Below are 23,209 nucleotides of genomic sequence, written 5' to 3' on the forward strand. Positions count from 1 at the left end.
CTCAGATATTCACCTGTTCGCCAAAAATGACTAATTATCTCCTTGGGAATGTCTGAAACCGGTGCATACATACTGTAATAGACGTGCCAGGCGCAAAAGCTTGACAGGCGTAGCAACAGTAACTAAGGAGGGCGGGGCTTAGCGAAGGGTCAATTATGCCAAAATGTATTTTTGTCGAGTATCTTCATAACATAAGAGTAGTCTTATGATGAACGTGAAGAGTTGTGACTCGTGAGAGAATGAGGCGCGTGTGAGATCCGCGTCTCTGACAGGAGCGACTGGTCTTAAAGGGACAGTACACAGCAGCCACTAATTATATCTGTCGTTAAAGTTAATCAAAGAACAAAGAGAACAGAGAAAAACACTCACTGCTCTTGACTAAAGAACTTTTTTCTTTAGGCAGATTATCACTTATCTGTGTGTGCATTTATTTTCCTTGAGAACCAAGCAAGTTGACTCATGAAACCATTTGTTTATTATATCGCAATCGCAATTGTTGATTTGGTGATCAAAAAAACATTTCTTATTATTATCAATGTTGAAAACCGTGTTGAAAGTTCAAAAGAACAGCATTTATTTGAAATATAAAACTTTTGTAACATTATAAATGTCTTTACTGTCACTTTTGATCAAATAATGGATCCTTGTTGAACAAATATATCAATTTATAAAAAAAAAAATCTTACTGATTTTGTACAGTAGTGTAAAGAAGTGTATACATATAGTATAGTATAGTCCCTGCATATTAACCTGGGTAAGGAAAGTGTAGTTTAGAAAAAAAAAGGTAAAATATTCCCTAAGAAATAAACAGCATGATAAGTTATTATTGTTGTTGTTGTTTTTGTAGTTGGTGTTTTATAATCATAACACACTAGTCTCATGCTAACATTTATAATGTCTGGAATGATTCTACAAAAGCTTTATTGTAAAAGGAGTGGGAGAGTCTCACCGCCGCACTGCGTCCTGGGAAGTTGAAGAAGGTGTCAGGGCCGTGCCGCTGAGGCATCTGATTCAGCACTGATAGGAGCTTAATGGCGTGTCTTGGCTAAGGGAAACAGGACACAAGAAGGAAGAGAACAATTAAGAGAACATTGTAATTAGTGAGAGAGAGAGAGTGATGAAAGGAAATTATAATGAGAGAAGACTTTGACAACGGAGGAAAAGATGTATATGTTCATGACAGTCAAAAAAGAAATAAAATAATTAATGGTAACCATCATCAACGAGTAAACGACCCAAAAAACCCCCCACCTCTAATTCAGCCAATCAATAGCCTGTCCATCAGTCTTAACCACGGCAGCACAGTTGAAAATCGATTCGTAGGCAACCTCAAACAGATGTGTCCGTGGAGAGGACTGGCGGACAGGAGATCGTTGGCTGGGCTTGGAAGTCTCTAAAGGGAGCTGGCTAATGATCTGCACATATCAGATTTTTATGACTTTTAAGAACATATTTTAACATTCATAGTTTGATTCCCAATCTTCATCCCAATCTTTACGGTCACAAGTTATTAACCCTATAACAAATAAAATTTATAGCAGCCATTTTTTTTCATGAATCATTAATAATTAAAGGCCCACTGAAGTGCCTTGGAACGCGCAGCTTTGTATGATGCGTTGATGTAATTTCCACTGAAACAGGAAGCTAAGGGCGGGCGTACACGGTGCGAGTTCGGACACTCGGGAGGTCGTGAGATATTGCACACGTTGCGAGTCAGTTTAACTGATAATCGCGTCAAAGCAGCTGGTACACGGCACGACTGTCCTGCACAAATTTTATCCGGCAGCAATCACGTGAGCTTCCGCGCTAAACACAGAGACCGTCAATGTATTGCATGCAGGCAAAGTTTCAGATAGAAAAATGACAGAAATGTGTGTGCAAATGACTTGTTGAAAAGCAGAGAACAGTAGCCATTCCTTTCAACATAAAAACTTGAGAGAGAGAGAGAGAGAGAGAGAGAGAGAGAGAGAGAGAGAGAGAGAGAAAAAAGTGTGTGTGTGTGTGTGTGTGTGTGTGTGTGTGTATGCATGCGTGTATGTATGTATGTGTGTGTGTGTGTGTGTGTGTGTGTATGTGTGTATGAGACAGTATGTGCACGCTGTATGGTTGCTGCCACTGAGGTATAGCCCCATCGACGTTGTGTATGATTTGGGGGACAGCTGGTGAAAATCGGGCCGACTCCCCGAATTTTTTAAACATGTTTAAAAGTTATCGGGAGGTGCTCGTAACGTGCTCGGCTCGGCTCGTAATTCCTCTCACACGCTGCGAGCCGCGACCATGCGAGCATCACCGATTCCACTCGATTTCTCCCAAGTGAAAAAAATAATCTGCGAGCTTGTAAAAACAGCAAAAATCGCACGTGTTCGCCCGCCTTTAGGCGGGATATATTGAATGGCTCCGCCCCCTTTTCAAATAGCCAATAGCGTTTAGTTTACCTCACAGACTGCAAGTCGTACTTGCCAGCACCATGGAAGCGAATCAGAGCGCTGATGATGCTCTGGATTCAATAGTAGATGTGTGAATTAATTCTAGCCATTTCATTCTTAACCAACGTACATTTGGAAAACGGAATAAAACTCGAGCGTTTGAGCAACCGAACACACATCTCCAACCCATATCGCTCAGTGACGTGTCAGAGGTATTTATAGCATAGGGACCGGGACGCTTTCGATTCTAGAAAGCATTTGATTGGACAGAAGATGCGATGAGAAGCTGAAAATCCTAAAAATCCGTGATCCATTTTAGCGGAAGTGCGAGACTAAGTTTTGAATGCTTATATCTCCTAAATGCAAATCTTGTCATTGTTTTGGAACACACCATCTTATTCATAACCTTAAGGCTAACATATTCATACTTAAAGCTAAAAAAAACGTACATTTTGATTTCAGGGGACCTTTAACCAATGAAAAGTTTAAAAAGAGCTTTTGACTAAACCTCATATCCCTATAGGATCTTCATAATGTCTGTCAAACCTCATAACTCCAACCGCCTCTATCGTGAATGAAGAAGTCCAGAACATTAGAAGTTAGCTGCTTTCAGTGGCCACTGAAACTGAACGGCATCCAGTAAGTGTAAAAGGGGCAAGAAAACTCACCCACATGCCTCCGTCCCCCCTCAGCATGCTGAATAACAGCTTCAGTTCCTTCACTGTGATACTATAGCTGGCCAAAACCCCCAGCATGTCCACTAGGAGATCTGAGAAAGACAGAAAGAAGAGAATGAAATGACTCAGCATTATCGGTGCAACAGAATTGCAGACTCATGAGGATGATGTCACTCGGGGGGCAAGAAGCCAATCGTTATCTTTCTGCTGGAACATTATCTACAGCAAGTTCTCCTGAGATCGTGGCTCTCAACGGCATGGAAACCCAAGTCTATTCATTCACATATCGGCTGTTATGGCTCGGTGTCAAACCCTCTGCTGATGTAATTTGCGAAACATCTGCGTTATGAATTTAGAAGCTCTTTAAAACGTTGCGCGAGACATGAAATAATCTAATTTCGAGAAAAATAACAACCCCTTAGCAGTGATGTTTGTCGTGGCTTAATATCATTGTAATTTGATTTTCAAAATAACCCAGTTACACGCCATTCACTCAAAGGCCACAAATTTGGTCAAAAAAGGACAGAAGCTGGAAGCGCATAAGAACTAATTGTCTGATTAGCAGTGGAATTTTCTAACACGCGGATCTGTCTAAAGAACAGTTAGAGAGAAGCTTTCTCCCAAATGTGTTCACAGAGCCAATTTTACACATTACCCCTGCAATAAACGACGGCCATGGTCCACTGATCGTAATTACACAGAAATATTGGACGCAGAATGCACAATGAGGGGTTTAGCGAGACAGTGGAACCTGTTTTTCTGAAACGTAACGGAGCCAAATCATAGAGGATTGGAACATATGGACAAGCATGTGATACAACAAAGATTATCACAGACATTACTGATTCTTTTCTCTTCGGTGAATTGGATTTTCATTTGACTGAAGTTTTTGAACCGAAGGCACTGGTGTAAACAATAGACACGAGGGCCCACAACAAAATGTGGGGTCTTTACACTGCTATTTACCACAAAAAGGTGAGTTTACATAGACATGACATAAACAGTTTTAAACAGGAATAAGAATGGTGGGGAACAATTCACTTAAAATCACTGCACACTTACAAGATCACACACAGAACCAAAATCCAAATGCTGCAATACTGCAAAATAATGTTTATTTTATTATGAATTCATTATTAGTATTAATTTATTATAATCATTATGAATTTATTAGGAATTAACAAATTCATTATTATCAGTTATTATCAATAAAAATAATAGTACTAATAATCTTTCACACAGAACCAAAACCACCAAAAGATACTGCAAAACAATGCTTATTTTATTATGGATACTAACAATGCTATTATTATCAATAATAATAATAATGATAATACTAATAATGATGATGATGATAATAAAAAGTTATTTTTCCACACAGAACCAAAACCACCAAAAGTTTAACCAAATGTTTATTTTTATTATTATAATATAATACTTATAATATAATTATGATGGTAATTATTATTACATTATATAAATTATAATATATAATATAAAAATTGCCTTATTATTATTGTTGTTGTTGTTTATTTTAATATAATTTAGTAGTAGTAGTAGCAGCATCAATAATAATAATAATTAATAACAAATAATAATTATTATTTTTATTATAAGGCATTTATTTTGCAAAGAACCAAAACCACAAAAAGATGCTGCAATACTGCAAACTAATGTTTACTTTTATTTATTATTAGTAGTATTATATAATTATAATATAATGATGATGAAAGTTATTATTATATAAATGCCTTATTATTATGATGTTTATTTTATTATTATTATTAATAATAATAATAATAATAATAATAATAATAATAATAACAATATTATTATTATTATTATTAAATATATACTTTTTTTCAATGCTCCCAGGACAGCGTTTCTGGTTATCCCACCTATTGAGGGCATTGGCCAGACATTTTCTCTTTATCTATAACCGTTTATTTGAATGTACAAGCCAGACATTGACTTCGAACTTTTCATGTCAAGTTTGGATCCTGCACTCTACGCTTTCCTTCAGCGCTCACCAGCAATCATGTCGTCGACGGAGCTCATCTTCTGCAGCACCTGCTGGATGAGCCCCACCTCTGTGCTGGTCTGTAGGTTGCGAACGCTCTTCCGCAGGATCGCTGTGAACATGCTCCAGATCTCCGCCTGGCAGGTGACGTCACAGTGCTCCAGCAGCTCCACCATGCAGGCGATGCTTTCGGCATCCTGGATGATGAAGTTCATCTCCAGGTCAAACTCTCCACCCACCAGCTGAGAAAGAGAGAGAGAGAGAGAGAGAGAGAGAGAGCCAGGATTATTCTCAAATGAAATCACTGAGGATATGCTCATTGTATATTTTCCACCATAATGATGAAGAAAAATGCACATCATGGTGATAATTTTACTGTTAACTCTTTTCATGCCATTGATTTTCTCTCATTTATGACAACACCCCCCCACCTTTGACAAGTTTTCCAGCAATCGACCATGTTTTCACTGTTACGGTAGGGGGCGCTATTACAGATTTTTTTTTCTCTGGATCCAAAATCAAGCAAAGAAAACGATCTGCGTGAATCAGGAGTGGATAAGTAAGCTGAAGTGATCATCAAACATTCAACAATATATAAATCAAAACGTCTAACGTTATAGAGAAAAAATGTCGAACCCAGGAAGAGGTACAGGACTGTGAAAAGTTTGATGAAATAGTTGATGTACGCGATCTATACTGAGTCTATGTTTTGATTATCATTCTGAATCCTATCCGGACAGAGTTTTCTCTGATTTTTATTCGAAATGTTGTTGTTGTTGTTTTTTAAATGAAATATTCAAGTGTTGATTTAAAAAAAATAATGAAGGTAGAATTATGAAGCTTTAGCAGAGGCTCTGTTCTTTCTTTTGATATGACTGCTCACATATTCATACAACAAAATAATCTGGGGGCCATGAACATTTTGTGAATATGATTGAAAAAAAATTGCCGCTGGCTGGCAACTTAATATGGTAATATATATTACTGCAAAAAAAAAAGTAATTTAAAATGTTTAATGTCAGAGTAAAATTGTCTAAAATTAATAAATGCAATATTGACAAACTTTCATTAAAAAAAAAAAAGAATTATGATGACAAACTACTAACTAAACACATAAACAAATTAATAAATTGGATGGGAGTAGGTCAAGTATATTTATATAGCATTATTATGCAATGCAGATTGCTTCAAAGCAGCTTTACAGTAATGGAAAGGAAAAACAACATCAGTGTTCCAAACTTCCAATTAAAATAATTTGAATTATAGTTACAACTTAAATTTGACCTTTAAAGCAGCTCTACAGAAGACAATATACAGTAGCGTCATTATTCAGCTCAGTTTAATTCAATTATTCAGTGATCTGATTCGACAGGTGTTGGTAAGATTGACGTAGGACACAAGGTGGATGAGATGGTCACAGCAATGTAATAAGGACATAAAAATAATGCAATTAGAGAATACATTAATTTGAACAGAAAAGGGAATTGGAAAGTTTGTGCAAGTGAAGTGAATAAGGGAAAAAGCAAAGGAAACAAATAATATATAGAGAAAAAAGGAGCAGTTTTGAGGTTGCTACCGTAGAGAGCAGCACTCTGTCTGATAAATAATGATTTAGATTTGAGAGGGTCATTTAATTCTGGGGTAGAAAGAACACAATGACCTCACGCACACGCTTGCCCTCTATGACTCAAACAACACACTGGAAAGGAGAGGAATGGACAAACCAATCAGAGATTGTTCCTGCTCTGCAGCAAACAATAATCAATGGCATCAGTCTTGGAGTTCAACAGGCATGAAATTGGCCAGCTTTTGGCCATGCAAACTCCAAACCTAGCAGGTGATTTGGAAAATAAAGGCTGAAATTCCTGAAAATCACATTTTGGTGAGAAAGAGAGCGTAGAGAAGGCGAGGTGCTGGGAAAACTATTGATTTTCACTCTTTGTCTGATACAGTCAAATTGGGAATGCTCTGGAGCTTTAGAACATTTTGTAATTGGGCCGTCGATAACCTTAGCATGTGTAATTTGTCCATGCCACTCACCTTGATTATTTGTAATATCCATGTGAGGACCTTAAACATGACTTTGCAACCATTAAATAAGGTCTTCAATTTAATTCAGATAATCAGGATAACCTACTCAATACTGGCACAGGGGTGTCCAATCCTGCTTTTGGAGGGCCACTTTCCTGCAGATTTTAGCTCCAACACACATGCCTGGAAGTTTCTTGTGATCCTAAAGGCCTTAAAGGGTTAGTTCACCCCAAAAATGTAATTCTGTCATCATTTACTCACCTTCATGTCGTTTCACACCCGTAAAACTTTCGAAATAAGATATTTGAATGAAATCTGAAAGCTTTCTGTCTCTCCATTGACAGTCCATGCAACTACCACTTGTACACTTAAAGTTCATAAAGAGATTGTAAAACACGATCGCTTTATATGATGAACAGATTTAATTTAAGCTGTTATTCACATTTAAACATTCATCAACTCGCGTTCAACAAAGTGGTAGTTGTGTGGACCGTCAATGGAGGAACAGAAAGCTCTCAGATTTCATTAAACATATCTTCATTTGTGTTTCAAGGATGAATGAAAGTTTAGAAAGACATGAGGGTGAGTAATTGATGACAATTTTTTCTTTTTTTGGGTGAACTCAACCTTTAATTAGCTGGTTCAGGTGCGTTTAATCAACATGCACAACTGCCAAATGTTCTATATATTTTAATCACAACTTGTAATGACTGCTTTATTGAGATCATCGTTTCTGCCTAAATGAATACGTGATGTTAGCTAACTACATGATTTGTATTATCTTAGAACTGTACATTTCTGAACATATGGACATTACTTTGACACACACACACCTCTAAATTGTAATGTAGAAACATGCATTTTCAGTAAAGCTGCTTTGAAACGATATGTATTGGGTAAAGCGCTATGCAAATAAATGTGAATTGAGCTGAATTGAATTAGGTCTAGAGTTAACCTCAGCTGGATAGTGGCCCTGCAGGAGCAGGATTGGACAGCAATGCACTAGCCTGAACAATACTCTATGCACGTACTTGAAGGCTCCTAGCTATGCAAATTTGATTTCACGCATCACTGTGTTCCAAAATGTGTCAGAATGCATTGCATTGTATTCTCAGTGCCGCAAGGTTGCTGTAGCCGGCATTACTACAAAATTGTCTTCTACGTTCATTTTGCTCCTTTAGGTCATCTGCTGTCGTGATGAAAAACAGTCTGATGAGAATCTTGCTGAGGAAGTGAGCTATAATTAGTGAATGCTTCTGATAATAAATAGGTTTCTAGCTGGTCAAATCTGGTCTGACTGAGGTAGATAACACAGTCTGCTTTCTTAAACTGGTATGATCTGTTTTTCTCCAGGAGGGTGAAACAGGATTAGTTGGAAAGTGTTACCACGGTATCATCCCATTGAACTATTTACAATCCATACAGTGCAAAAAGAAGGACAGCGGGGATGAAATCCTATTGATTTGTCATGGTTCATCACTCCCAGTGGCCTTTAGTGAATAGATGATTAATTACGAGACGTTTACTCGTCAATAATTGCCTTTGAAACCCAGAGAGACCAGGGGTTGTTTTTTGTGAACAACCAAAAACGCAATTAAGCTTTCAAACTAATGGTTTGTAGGAGGGCTACAAAATGAACATGTGATCTTGCACGTTGAAATCCATAACATTTAGAGACATTGGCGGTCCAATAACAAGTCTTTATGTAAAAATAAAGCTGATAAACATACACACTAAATTATTGTGAAATCAGTAGAATACTTCATATAACAAGAATAGACTTTTTTACCTCCTACACACAATGCTTATGAGATAAAACAGACTTGCACAAACACAAAAAGAAAGCATAAGAGTTTCTTTTTGACCCTTGAACACTGACAGTGGTGTCAAACATTATTTTTAAACAACAGCAGAAAGCAGAAGCTGTAAAAAGAGATCAGACGAAAGAGCAGTACAGCCTCCAGCACATTAGCTCACAATCTCCTCACCACTTCGCTCATGTTTTATTACAGTGGGAACATACTTTATCTGTTTAAGTTAATCATGGCAGATATGGCGGATGGGATCAGGAAACAATCCGAGCCAGATGCGTTACACGCCACGCTAAATCTCTGACCGATGTGTCGATTTTATCTGGAAAATGTAATTCAGCAGATGTTCTGAGACATTGCGATTTAGTATATTTCTGATTCCTTAAAAAATGTTTATCATATAGGTTCAAAAGGCTCAAAACGCTGCAGCGAGATTATTAACGAATATTAAGAACCGTGAACACATCACGTCCTTGGTCTCTTTACATTGGCTCCCTGTACAAAATAGGAGGATTGATTTTAAACTTCTTTAATTGGTGTATAAATCTCTTCATGGCCTTGCACCGACTTATTTATCAGATCTGGGGTATCAGACAGGAAGAACTTTGAGATCATCAACTCAAAATGTGCTGAAAATTTGTTTGCCATGGCCTATTCATCCTTTTGATGATAATTTTTTATTCTTTTTATTCTATTACTATTTTGTCTATCTTACTGAGATGATGTAAAGCACATTGGTCAGCATGTGTTGTTTTAATAGTGCTATACAAATAAAAGTGACACTGACATATATTTGTACACTATAATGATGCTGTATTTGTGTGGCAATAGAAAGACTATTAGATTTAAAAACAGCCCCTTAATGTATGAGTTCTCCAAACTCAAAAGACTCTTAGAAGAAGAGCTGTTATCTTGGGAAAAGGACATTGCAATAATTGGGTGCCAATCATTGTGGCCAAAGTGAAATAGAGAAAAAACATTTAGTTCATAATGTGAGCTTCCCCCCCACTTTCAATTGTTCTACTTCAATGAAAGGTTCGAATTTTGTGAATTTTTTAATGAAAGATCAAAAGGATATGCAATGCAGATTTATTTTCACAGCTGCCTTTGCTCATATTTACCAAGGACACTGATATATAGTGTGTCTACCGGTCAAAAGCTTGGAAACATTACTATTTTAAATGTTTTTGAAAGAAGTCTCTTATGCTCATCAAGCCTGCAAAAATATTGTGAAATATTTTTACAATTTAAAATAATGTTGTTTTATTTGAATATACTTTAAATTATCATTTATTTCTCTGATGCAAAGCTGAATTTTCATCAGCCATTACTTCAGTGTCACATGATCCTTCAGAAATCAATTCTAAAAGGCTTATGCTGAAATGCTGTTCTTTTTTAACTTTTAATTAATCAAAGAATCCTGAAAAAAGTATCACAGGTTATTAAAATATATATATATATTTATATTAAGCAGCATAACTGTTATATATATGCTGGGTTAGGGTTATGGCTATACCATACACTTAAAAAAAAAGAATAAGGCACAATATGTTCTGACAAACGTGCTAACTGGGAATGCTAATTCCCATCCCTCACTTCAGAGAATAACAGCTGTAGTACATAATGTATAACACACTAACTCATTGTCTGAGATTACACTCTGCGAAGCACTAAAGCAGTTAGCAACAAATTATTTTTCCACATGGGTCTCTTCCTCTACTCCCACTCCACATAATCAATTACATTCCAGACAGACAGTTGTGTTTGGAAGCTGGCTAATTCCTCTCGAAACGAAACAAGCCACAAGCCCAATAATGAAAGGGGTAGAATCTGATTTGCACAGGCTTTTCCAGAGCTGAAAAACAACTGTGGGAAAATAAAGCGAATCACAAGTGTTCTTAAGTGCTAAATCACTCAATAACACGATAAACGGAGTAAACCCCTTGTTAGCGACAGATGAACCTCTCCAAAGTTGGTGCATTTCTTGATCAATTTTTCTTTAGGTTGGAGGTTTGAAGGGTGGCTTTTGGGAGAACATTTGTATTTAAAGGGGTACAGAATAAATTATTCGAAGACCAAAAAGCCTGGAAGTGAACTAATCCGTGCTTGCCCACACATTCATGCAAAGGCAGGGCCAGTTCACAAGCATTGATTCCCTCCATACAGAATCCATTAGCCAAAATTAGGCCAAAGCCTTAAGGTAGCGAGCTGCATGGGAAGAATTAATTCTCCTCGTATTGAATTTCTCTTTTCCATTGAGGATTCCAATTAGAGCACGGGACAACACCTCCTCACAAGCTAATACTTCGACATCTTAATTTTCCTGGACGAACAGACAAATTCAAATCATGCCTTTAATTAGGAGCTCTGATTACATGCTGACAAATACAATAGAAGGGGCAACTGTGAAGGACTGAAAATTACTGATGGTACAATGCCTGACATATCAGGTTTCCTGGCAACCATCTATTCTACAATACACCATGAAGTCCATGTCCATTTTGAGAATGTGAGTACCATGCTAAATATATGACATCGCAGGAAGAAAGGAGAGCAGGTACTGATCAAGACTGAAGAACAGAGGCCTCACTATATCCAACTGGAGAAATCGGCTGTAGGAGTTATGTGGGTCTGGAGCTACTGCAAGATTGTTTTACCATGACGCAAACACAGAGCAATCTGATGTGTGTGTGAGAGAGAGAGAGAGAAATATCGCTAAGCCACCCCTCAACCAGCCCTCCACTTTAACATCTCTATACAAACATCACAAAGCCTATATGTTCTGGATGCTGTTGTACCGTGAACAAGCCTATTTGTTCTTTGAGTTTCAATCTGAAGAAGATCCAGTTCTGTAACCCTGAAAAAAGAATAACAGGATGGATTGCGACAAGTGTAAAAAAGCAACGAATCATTTTACTCAGCAAGGACTCATTAATTTGTGAAAAAAAAGACATTTGTAACATTATAAAAGATTTCCATTTCAAATAAATGCTGTTCTTTTTTACTTTCTTTTCATCAAAAAAATAGCAGTTTTCAAAAAACATATTAGGCTGCACGACTGCTTTTAACACTGATAATAAGAAGACATGTTTCTTGAGCAGCAAATCGGCATATTAGAATGATTTCTGAAGGATCATGTGACACTGAAGACTGGAGTAATGATGCTGAAAATTCAGCTTTGTCATCACAGGATTAAATTACATTTTAAAATATATTCAAAAAGAACACACTTATTTACAGTTATTTTATATTTTAATAATATTTCACAATACTACTATTATTATCATTGTATTTTTGATCAAATAAATGCAGCCTTGGTGAACATAATAGCCTTTTTCAAAATTCTGAACAGTAGTGTTTCTACAAAATAGGAATAAAAGTGGACTATTTCATTTGATTAGGCCATCTTAGTTTTGGATGGAGGAGTAGTAATCTTTAATCCTGTTTTTCTAATCAGTAAATCACATACACCATGTAGGAACATGGAAGGTAATAGGTTTTGTGGTGTGACGGTACCTTACGAAAGAGGTGGAACTGACTTGAGCATATCATGTATTAAACAGCAGGAGACTTTCATCTGTCATGTTACTTACACACACACACAGTACTGGGTTGGACACAGTACCCTTTTGGGCAGGACAGTCCCAGCTCACACCCAGCACAACACAACCGCTGCAATTAGCACTGCGGTCTGTTGAATAGAGGCATAAACTGCCTGAGGTACTGGCAGGGACAGCCTCACTTCACAGTTGGTCTGTTAAGCACACTGCTTCTCAGGACAGTGAATGATGTTCTCTCAAGTGCATAAGGCAAGCCTCAGTATTACAATCGCTCAAAAATAAAGACATATTTCATCATGTAACTCAGTCAACCCAGTCAGATTTACATCAGATGGGATCCAAGCCATATCTATGCACTTAAGAGTTAGAATATATTGATCAAGCAATCATTTAGCAACCAAATCCTAATATTTACATAATTAAATACTGCATATTTACATCTGAACATCTTTAAACGCAGCAGTGATTAAGAATGTTTGACAAGAAATAAATAAATAAATAGAACAGCAAGTTATGCAAGTTAATTTATTGGAACGCTGCAGTCTCCCGCCGTTAGATTGAGGACGGGGATTCTGTGACCTTACTGAGAAAACTATACCTCTGACATTCACTTAGGTCACTCCTGAAATTACTCAGCAGTTGATGTTATTTTAGTAATACTGGGATATTATTGTAGTTTTCATTTTAATTGTAGTTAATGTTTTAGTAATTTTGTTGTGTTTCTGTCATTTCAAATAATTAATTTATAGTCCTAGCTTGTATTTATTTTATTTCAGTTGTAGTTATTTTAGTACATCAAGTTAAATTAAATGGCAACTAGCTAAAATATATATAAAATTTAGTTCTTTTTTTTTTCAATTATAGAAAGTTTTGGTGCAGTTTTAGTTAACTATAATAACCCTGGTTCCAAAAACATTACAAAATCACTCAAATTAAAAAAATTAATTTACTTTTTTTTTCTTCTGTGAGTAGCACAACACAAAGGAAGATATTTTGAAGAATGTTTCAACTGTTTCGGTCCATTAAATTAAAGTCAATGGGGTCCAAAACAACACTGAACATCACTGACTTAAAAAATAACATGGAGACATTTTTCAAAACCATGACAGTGTGTAAATGATGACAGAATTTACATTTTTATGTGCACTATCGCTTTATCAAAACAGTTTTATGAAATTATGATAGAGACGTGCCACTTAATAATAAGATGTCAGCATGGAAAACCAAGGGACTGTCTAATCTCGGAAACATACCGTAATCCTCGCATCAACATTCTTAAATTGGCAGTTTTCCATTTGGAAGCTCTAGCAGAGGAGCAAGTTCAAACAACAAGTATTTCTAAAGTAGGAAAAGCAAAAAAAAAAATAATGAGGTTGTAAACATTACAGATCAGAGTGAGTTATCTTCTGCTAGTCTGGAAGTCTTATCGGAGTTTGTTTACTTGTGCTGTGGCTGGGAGATATCCTTCAGTAGAGCAGAGCAGTCACTGTGAGGCCACTCATTTTCAGATTCACTTTTCTCATTGCGGTTTTCAATTGCTTGCACTTGAGATCTTAGAAGGATTACTGCGGCCTTGCCATCTGTTGTGCGGTGCAGCTGTTTCGGTTTTACACTCTCTCCCTCTTAGCCACTCGCTGAATGCATTTGTTATTTCATATAATGCCGCGTTCGAGATTGCGGCTTCCTCGCCACGGCCTCATCACACCAGGTCACCCGCTCTTCATCAAAGCCTGCCACAAAAGGTCACCAATCCATTTCTCTGGGTTAGGCCTTCAATGTAAATTCTCCAAGGGATATATGACTTTCCTTGGCTGGTTCTTATACTGTAGGTGGCACACGAGGCTTTTTTGGAAATGGGAAGAGAATTTCAAAAGAGACTAATGTGCGATATCTATGTTTGGACGGCTGGGACAGAGCGATGAGAGAGACTAGAGAGATAGGCATGACTGAAATTGGTGACTTCGAGCCAGTAGGACGCACTCTGCGGAAAGAATATATAATTTCAGCTCAGCAGGACGGGCAACTTCAGAGATAAAAAGATGCCAGAGGAAGGTGATTTAATGAGGCATTCAGAATGAATAAACTTGAACGTTGATAAATCATCGGAGACGGGGAATACAGAATTTGTGTGTAAACAAGAAACGCCATGCTGAGAGGACAGCTGTCAGTGGAGTGACAGCTTTAATAATAAACAAACACGCTTGTCTTGAGACTAACTTCCTGCAGAAGCACCTAGAATGACAATGAGGGACAACAGACATATGGGAAAGAGTCATATGCTCAATGCATTTCCCTTCCACATTTAAAAATGCATGTTAGAAGTAGTAAAATTGAGCAATTCAGAGGTAAAGAAACTGTAAATAAATAAATAAATAAATACATAAATAAATAAAAAAATAATAAAAAAAACAAACAATTTTTTTTAAAACCTTTTTTTTTTTTTTACTTTTATTTCTATAAAACATAAGTAAAATACATACATTTAAAAATATTTATTTAGGAGGTAAAAACTAAAAAGAAAAAAAAAGAAAAAAAGAAAAAAAAGAGAAGGACCCCCCCCCCCCCAAAAAAAACAACAACAACAACAACAACAACAACAAACAATAAAAAAACTTAAACTTAAAACAAACAAAACACAAAATAAATATTAAACATTTTTAAATAGATATATACAATATTTAAAGTAAATATCAAATAAAATATCAAATAAGCAAAGTAAAACAAAAAACAAATAGATAGACCATGTTGATTATTATGTTCTAGTCTGAAATCTGTTTATCTGGTGTATTAATTCAGTAATTGATCCAGTAAGTGTGTGCATCCAAGCTGGCATGCTCACCTTGTGCACACTGGTCATAGGTGAGAGGACACCAGCGTACGGCTGGTTAGCCATTAGCGAGCATTAGCCTGTGGATGGGACAAAGGTCCATTGAAGGGCTGCATTATTAATCTAGGCCTTCAAAGGCCCGAGCAGCTGAGTGTCATGGCAGAGAGGGCTAATTACGTATTCGTTTGCCTGGGGTAATTTGCACCCATTGTGCTGTTCAGGCTGAATCAAGACATGAGATCACAGATTAAACACTTAACGCCAGAGGAGATGAGCTTCTCAGAACCAAAGTGCAGTAGGAAGAGGAGGTGGAGGTGGAGGGGAACAAGTACAAGAGGTAATGATACAGTCCTTCACATGCATAATATTGTCTTTATTTGGTGTTGGTCCAGGCCTAAGGTACATAACAAAACTGTATTGTGCATCAATGTTATTAATAGTGTTTGAAGTCCGCAGTGAGACTAGAAAATCAGAGTGGTATCTGCCCATGCAAACCTCAAAGTCACGAAGCAAGGGTGCTGTGGGTGGCGGCAAAGGCATTGCTAAACAACTGGCTATTCTGTGTCAATTGGCGGATGGAAAGAAGAACAAGCAGACGCAGAGCAGACGCAGTTCAAACAGACTAGGGTTTAGACGAGAAGGCCAAAACGTAATTTAGCTAGTTATTCATCGGTTCTGATGGGTTCACGTGTGCTGTGTGTTTGAACTGAAGCGATATGTCACGCCACATTAAAGAGCATCCAAATGACATGTATAGTTTGAAATATTGTGATATAAATTGACAGAATTTGAAAGCTGAGCCTTTATTTTATTTCAAAAGTTACAAAGCATAAAGATTATTGTGATAATTGGATAGGAGCGCTGCCAATAATGTTTAGTGAAGTTTTGTTCACGCATCAACTGAAAACAGAAAGATAGCCTATATTCTTGGGATTCAATAAGTAATCTTCAATATCAAAATGAGGATTGATTCAAATGGAAATATTGTCAAAATGTCAACTCGGCTTTAGCGTCCACACAGCTGACGTTTACCTGTTGTATCTTATCCATATTGTGTGCATGAAATAGACACTGATAATGATTTCAGCTCGCCAAAACCAAAAATTCATTTTTTTTGCTGTTTCGGACTCATATTTTTGGTTGACGATATCTGGGTGCATCACTACATATGGCTCTATAATTTGTTGTCTATCTCTGAAAACCGCCATGTAGAGAAGGCAGACAGTTCAACAGTTAGTGATACATAACCCAATTTCCTATGTGTTTGCACATCAGATTAACTTTGTTTGCCTGCCTGATCTTGCGTCCCTCTGCACATCTTCCAGTAAGACTCCTTTTCCCGTCTCAGCCAATGCAGATTCATCTCTTTGCGCTCTTCACAGCTGCCTAACCCAACCGATAACCTCTTGGCCTGTCATGGGGGACATGGCGCGTTTCAGTCTGAACAGTTCCCTGGCTCTCCAGTTGGTCCCTTGGCACCTCCCGCAAACGCAGAGTGTCAACACCCGCAAGCCGTCAGAGGCCGAGGACAAACAGAGGAGCCAATCTCCTGCTGTCAGACCAACACACACACTCACGCTCTGATCAATGAGGAAGGCAGAGTGTCTTTGTTATCTATGATTAGGTTTTCATGAGCAGAAGCCGCATCCTGTCTGGATGACCATCTGGTCGTTTACTTGCTCTCAAAGCGCACCGGGAAATGCAGTCCTTGGGTCCCGTGAGCTCCCACCATTTCTGCTTTGCTTTCAAGTATAGCCGCAGTCAATCAATATGCCACAGTTGATCACCGTCATGAGTGAAATAGAGAGTGGGAAGCTAAATCTAGGACTGAGCATCTCTCATTCACAAACAAACCTGGAAATGATAATAATCCAGTGCAATATTTGAGCTTTTAGGGGAGTAAGCACCACTATTACTATTGCTCATACTTAATGAAAATGATGCCATCATTTATACCTCATGTCATTCCAAACCTCTATGTAGTGTTATTAATACACTATTAGGCCGTGTGTCCACCGAAACGTTCTTAGCCATCTGAAAACACCCATCTGTGGGAGCTTGAGAGGACTTCGGCAGCGCAGCGTTTTTATTTCAGTTGAGACGCTTTGCTTGCTATGATACGGAATATCCGAGGAAGTGTCACTAGCATCTCATTTTACAGATAGTTAGTTTCTATATAAAAATATCGATACAATATAAAGTATTTGCTCTGGCTCTTGTTTTAAATAATTGTGTTCAGTTATTATGCTGCTTGTCGTCGTCTGTTGATGTTGTGCAAGCAGAATGTGGCAGTTGGTTGGTGTGGTATTTGTCCCGCCCCTCCTCCACTGTGATTGGACGGCTGGGTAAAAAGTGATAGTGATGAGCACTGCGTTTTACCCAAAGGTAAAAAAACATAGCGCTTAGCGCCTCATCACGCTGTTGCCGTTTTAAAAACGTAGCGCTCCCATTGAAACAATTGGGAAAATACACTAGCTTTGGGAAAAATACCCTTTGGTGGACACACAGCCTTAGTTTTAGTTCTTTCAAAATATTTAAGTTCTTCAAAATATCTTATTTGTGTTTCAGAAAAGATAGAAATTGTGAAATAGATAGAAATAGTATTGGTGAAACAATTTAAATTTTTGGGTGAACTATCCCTTTTAATGCATCCCTGACCCTGACACCACGTCCCTATCCAGGGACTAGAATATAATAGATCCAGCAACATGCTAAAATACTTTTATTCAAGACGGCAAGTTTTGTGCAGGCGAACACAACTCATACTTTCCTCTGAAAATGTCAAAATCTAGTTGAAGATAAACCAAAAACAATACATTGTACCAAGACAAAAAAAAAAAAAAAGGGAAAACTGCCAAAACTCAGTCGACGAGCCACGAACACCTTGTGTTCTCAAAGTAATAGAAACCGCTCTTGGCCCAAACCTCAAGTAGACTGTGCTCCAACATCAAGGTTAATTACCTTCTTCTCCAACTCTTTGCTTTTGTGGCTTTATGAATGCCTGCCCTGCACCCTCATCTACTGTGTATTACAAGCAAACACACACAATGTTTCTGCCATTGCTGGTGCTGTGTCAACATTTCTCAGATTAAGAGGAAAGAATGTCCTTCCTGATGATCGCTGAATACCGCAGTAATGTATCAGCAGGGGACAGAAGGAAATCACAGAAAGACAGAGAGAGGAATTCCCAATAGAAATGTGTGTTTGTGAGAGTGCAGTATTTTCAGAGAAAGCTTGATGAGCCTTGCAAGCAAAAATGTATTATGATAAAATCCTGCTTGATTTATTCAGAATACAAAATAAAAAAAGGAAAAAAAAAAAGGTAATTTGTCATCATGTGGATTCCTTTAGACATGAATGGATGTTGCCCACGAAAAATCATGGAACAACGCTGTATGACTGCACATTTACAGTGTGCATTTACAATGGATGTGAATGGGACCATTGAAACTCCCTGTTTCAATAGTATAGCAACAATATGAGCATCTAAAGAAAAAAAATCGAATCACTTACTAACATTCTGTGTAAAGTTATATCCAATTTTACAACGTCATCACCAAAACTATGCAAAACTACCCTAGAATTGCTCAAATATACAACACGTTGTTATAGAAGTATTAATGTAAGAGCTTTACATTTCTGCTTTTAAATCCTTCGGATGGCCCAATTGACTTCTATTGTGCCTCACGATAACCTCAATTTTAGCTTCTTGTAAAAAGAAAAAGAAAACACACAACAAGTTTCCTGAATAACAGATTCTGACAACAGTGAAGCAATGCATTATTTCACAAAAACACGAAAATACACAAGCTGTTTATGGACAGAAGCATGTGATTCTCTCTCTCTCTCTCTCTCTCTAATTGGTCTTCTGAGTTGCCCAGAGGTGGGTCATGTATATTAAGCACACCTGTTCATTACATCTGCAGTAGGCCTGTTGAGTTCAGCATGCAGAATAAGACCACAGTAATTACTGAACATTCACACTTGCACGGCCCACACGCCTCAGAACACTTGTACAAACACTTTTTTTGAAACTTTTTTTGTTTTAATACTTCAATAATAATAATGGAGGCCAAGGAATAATACAATTATATATACTGTATATAGCTCTGTTACAGATTTCACATAACAGTGTCAACTTACAGTAAATATCATCCACATCTGTATTCAGCACATGTCTTATGTGATGCATTTACAATGCTGAGTTAGATCTTCAAAGGAGAATTCTCAATCGCATATGAACAAGCGCACACTCACCCACAAACACACATGTCTATATTCCGCAGTAAATCCTTTTTGAAGAGGAAAGCATGAAATTACAGTAGATACGTTGGACAGAAAACAGAGGAATGTATGAGGATGACTCACTAAGATGAAGACGAAGAGAAGGCCAAGAGGATCTACCCACACACTCTTCTATCACCATCTCCAGGCCCCAATCAGGCCCGATTACACACCGAGCACAGGACGCCTGCCCTCCAGGCATGAGAACACACCTGTCAATCACGCCCAAGACCCCAAACTGAGCCAGGCATGCATAACTGAACACAAATCGACATGGAGGAAGGGGAGGGGGTATACTGCACAATTATGTTTGTAACCCCTCAGGTCCTACTCTATGCCCCGCTCTTGAGCTCAAGGGAGTGAAAATGAATTTGATTCTCTCCCAATGAAGCTTTTTGATATTTTATATACTACATTCCCCAAGATAAAATAATAACATAGCATCCCATTCCAACAACTACATAACCCATGTTTTCCCTCTTTGAGCATCAATGACTGTTTGCAGCCTTCTGTATTGTGCTAGTAGTGCTAAAGCTACTGTACATTTTTTGGTTTCCCAGCATGCCTTGCACATTTGATGCCTTCCCCACAGTGACTATATGATTTTGAGATCCAGCTTTGCCACTTAGGACAGTTTTGCAAACAATAAAAAAAAAAAAAAGGCTGCAAACAATCACTGATGCCCCAGAGGCAACAGACAATATTAGGAACCAAGAGTATGTATGGTTTTGAACAGGATCATTTATCTTTGGAATATATTTAAATATATAACTTTTGTGTTGTGGAATGTAGGCCTACTTAAATATCCATTATGCAGCTTCTTCGGGCAGTTAAAAAAAAAAAATACAATAAAAATAAAATAAATAAAATTACTAAACATCCAACAGATTCTCCAAAGGGTATATCAACTTATGAGCACTGTATATCAGAGAGGATGTGAGACTGTGTACAGTATGTGTGTGTATAAGACCTGCAGAAAAGAGACCTGAGTGTGTGTCCATTATGCAAAGATATGGCATACTAGATTAAGAGCATCATACTGAGCTCCATAACCTTCATACAATTGGAATTGTATTTGAGGATGTGGGCCTGGAAAAAAGGGATGGAAAAAAATAGCAGGGAGAGAGAAGATGAAGAAAAAGAGAGAGGGGGGTGATAGGATGAAAAAGAGGGGAACTTATACTTTGATGCATTGTATAAATTTCCATTAATTAAGGCCCCAAACCGCAAGCTTCAGTCATTCCTTTAATGCACCACAGTAATCATAACCTTCACCCTAAAACTACCCACAACCCCCTTTTAATAAAGCACAAGATATGATTATAATGCATAACAAAACATAAAAAAATGTATACACCAAAACACACCATCTACCGTGGGTGTGTAACACCGTTTTTTTGGGGATCTTTGAGGAGTGTTTTAGTCAGTGGTCAACCCCTCAGCAATATTTGCCATTTTTTTTAGTTATCAGCATCAGCCAATACGTTAAGTGTGGGAAGCAGGACTTTTATTTTAACAGCATCGGGACATTTATTTTGACAGTGACAACACCAGCACATGCACGTTTGCCTTTCTACTATTAGTAACAGAGAGGCAAACGCTATGATACTTTGTCATATACTTTCAGCATTCAGCAACTATTTAGCATCTCTTAATGAAGTTGTGTGATATATCTTTGTAAAGACACAATCCGAAAGCCTCGATCTTATGTATCATATTCTATCACTATGGTTACAGACATTATTAGAAAGTTAGAGAATAGGAGTGACTTTGGTTGCCAGTTCATTTTGACTTTATTTGACTGTTATTAAAGTCACCATGAAAAAAATTAAATAAAAATAGTTTTATTCATGTGCCCTCAACATTTAATCAAAATAAGTTCCCCTCCCTCTTGCAGAGACTTCTCTTCTCTGATGATGTGTTTACAGGCACAAGGGCGGGACAACCTGTCACTCACATGACATCATAGCAATAGCAAACCACAATTATCCAATCAATTCCCAGTTAACAAAATCAAGTCCCGCCCGCCCTACATTTTTCTTCTTCAAGATGCTATTTCTCTTGGATATACGTCACAACAGGGAAGAAAAGACCATTGAAACTTCCGTTTCATGCCAACTTGAAGTACGGTTATCTGTCCTAATCACTGTGAGTTTACAGTTAATGTCAATTAGTCAATATTTAACCTTTTCAAGACATTAAAGAAAGATCACGTCCTCCAGCCAGAATAGAACAGACTTTAGAGATTAACAAGTGATGACTGACTTACTCTAAATATGGTGTTTTGCTATCCAAGCCCGCCCTTAAACCCGTAGTCTGCGTGCAAAGGTGACTGTGCAAGCGTGCAGCTGGATCTATTTGGAGGCGTAATTAAAGCGTAAATTGCTGGTTATCACCCAGTGGGGCTAGCAGGACGCTTGCTGCAGTAGTCGATGGCGATGCTCGCTTTCATTTGCAGGCTCTGAAAACACGTATTCTTTCCCCCATTACATGCACTGTTGAGCTTCCTCTGAGACTGCAGCGAGGCGACGTCTCTCTCTCTTTCTCTCTTTTACACATCTGTCTGTCCCAATTCTCCACTCCAAACAAAATTCTAGTTTCTTCTCTTCCCCTCCTTTGGGTCTCGAGGCTGTTTGCGCTGTCGCCTGGATGTGATCTCGTACAGTGTGTCAGCAGGAACACACAGAACGACAACACACAGGTGAAACGCAGAGAAGAAACCACATCACATCAGCTGCAGCGGTGGAACGCCTGTCTCGCAGAAACACACCTACGCCAAGTGAAAAAATCTGGTCTTTTCGCACAGCTACTTCTATACGGTCGGGCTTTTAGGCACCGGTGAGCTCTCTCAAGCTCTGGATCAAAGGTGCTCCGAAAAACACACGAGCTCCTGAGATGTGGGAAAACATCAAAGGCGTCTTGAAGGGCTGTGAATGGACTATAAGAGGGACGTGTGAAGACGCTGTCTGTCGCTCGCTGTCTTCATTCTCGACTGGGGACTGAGTTGCGGATACAACTGATGGTTTGGGGTTATTTACCGTTGAGAAGTTGCACAATTAATGCATTTAATGTATCTTCAATGAATGTATCAGTGTTGAACTATTGAAATTGAATTGATATAAAGCTGAAATAAAAACTTTTTATAAATGTTTCCTTGGCAACTCACTGAAATAAAAGCCATCTAGAGAGTTAATATGGCCGACTGATCAAGTACTAGGAAATGACAGGAATGTCTTAGAAACACAATTGGTCTCTTTTTGAACAGTTATTTTTCTCATTTCATGTTGCTCAAATTTAAGTAACACACGAAAATGTCAAAAGAGCTTGACTTTGAATACTTAGATTAGTTTTGCTGTGATTTTCAGTGGTACATTGGTACAATTTCAGCAAAGAGCAATTTGTACTTTCAGTCCAAGAAAGACGTCGTTCACACAGGATGACGCCTTCCTTTCAAGAACAAGTACATGGAGCATAATTGAATAGAGCTGGGGTGTAAAGCTATTTTCAACCTCACACTGCACCGTGAATGCCTGTAAAGCTCAGTGACTGTGTGAATTTGGTGCGAGACACAAT

At 37.9% G+C, this 23,209-nt stretch overlaps 1 protein-coding gene across 10 annotated transcripts in view; it reads right to left on the reverse strand.

Moving 5' to 3' along the window:
• nbeaa (neurobeachin a) overlaps nucleotides 1–23,209 on the reverse strand; it is a 130,444-nt gene that overhangs the window by 70,809 nt on the left and 36,426 nt on the right. For all 10 annotated transcript variants that reach the window (XM_084401283.1, XM_084401282.1, XM_084401279.1 and 7 more), the window contains exons 2-4: nucleotides 5,134–5,365; nucleotides 3,095–3,195; nucleotides 950–1,045 (exon numbers count right to left, since the gene is read on the reverse strand). In XM_084401283.1, coding sequence (XP_084257409.1) covers nucleotides 950–1,045; nucleotides 3,095–3,195; nucleotides 5,134–5,365 — 429 coding nt within the window. The remainder of the gene's footprint in view (nucleotides 1–949; nucleotides 1,046–3,094; nucleotides 3,196–5,133; nucleotides 5,366–23,209) is intronic.

This window comes from Rutilus rutilus, assembly GCF_951802725.1.
Source record: "Rutilus rutilus genome assembly, chromosome: 25".
Lineage (NCBI taxonomy): Eukaryota > Metazoa > Chordata > Actinopteri > Cypriniformes > Leuciscidae > Rutilus > Rutilus rutilus.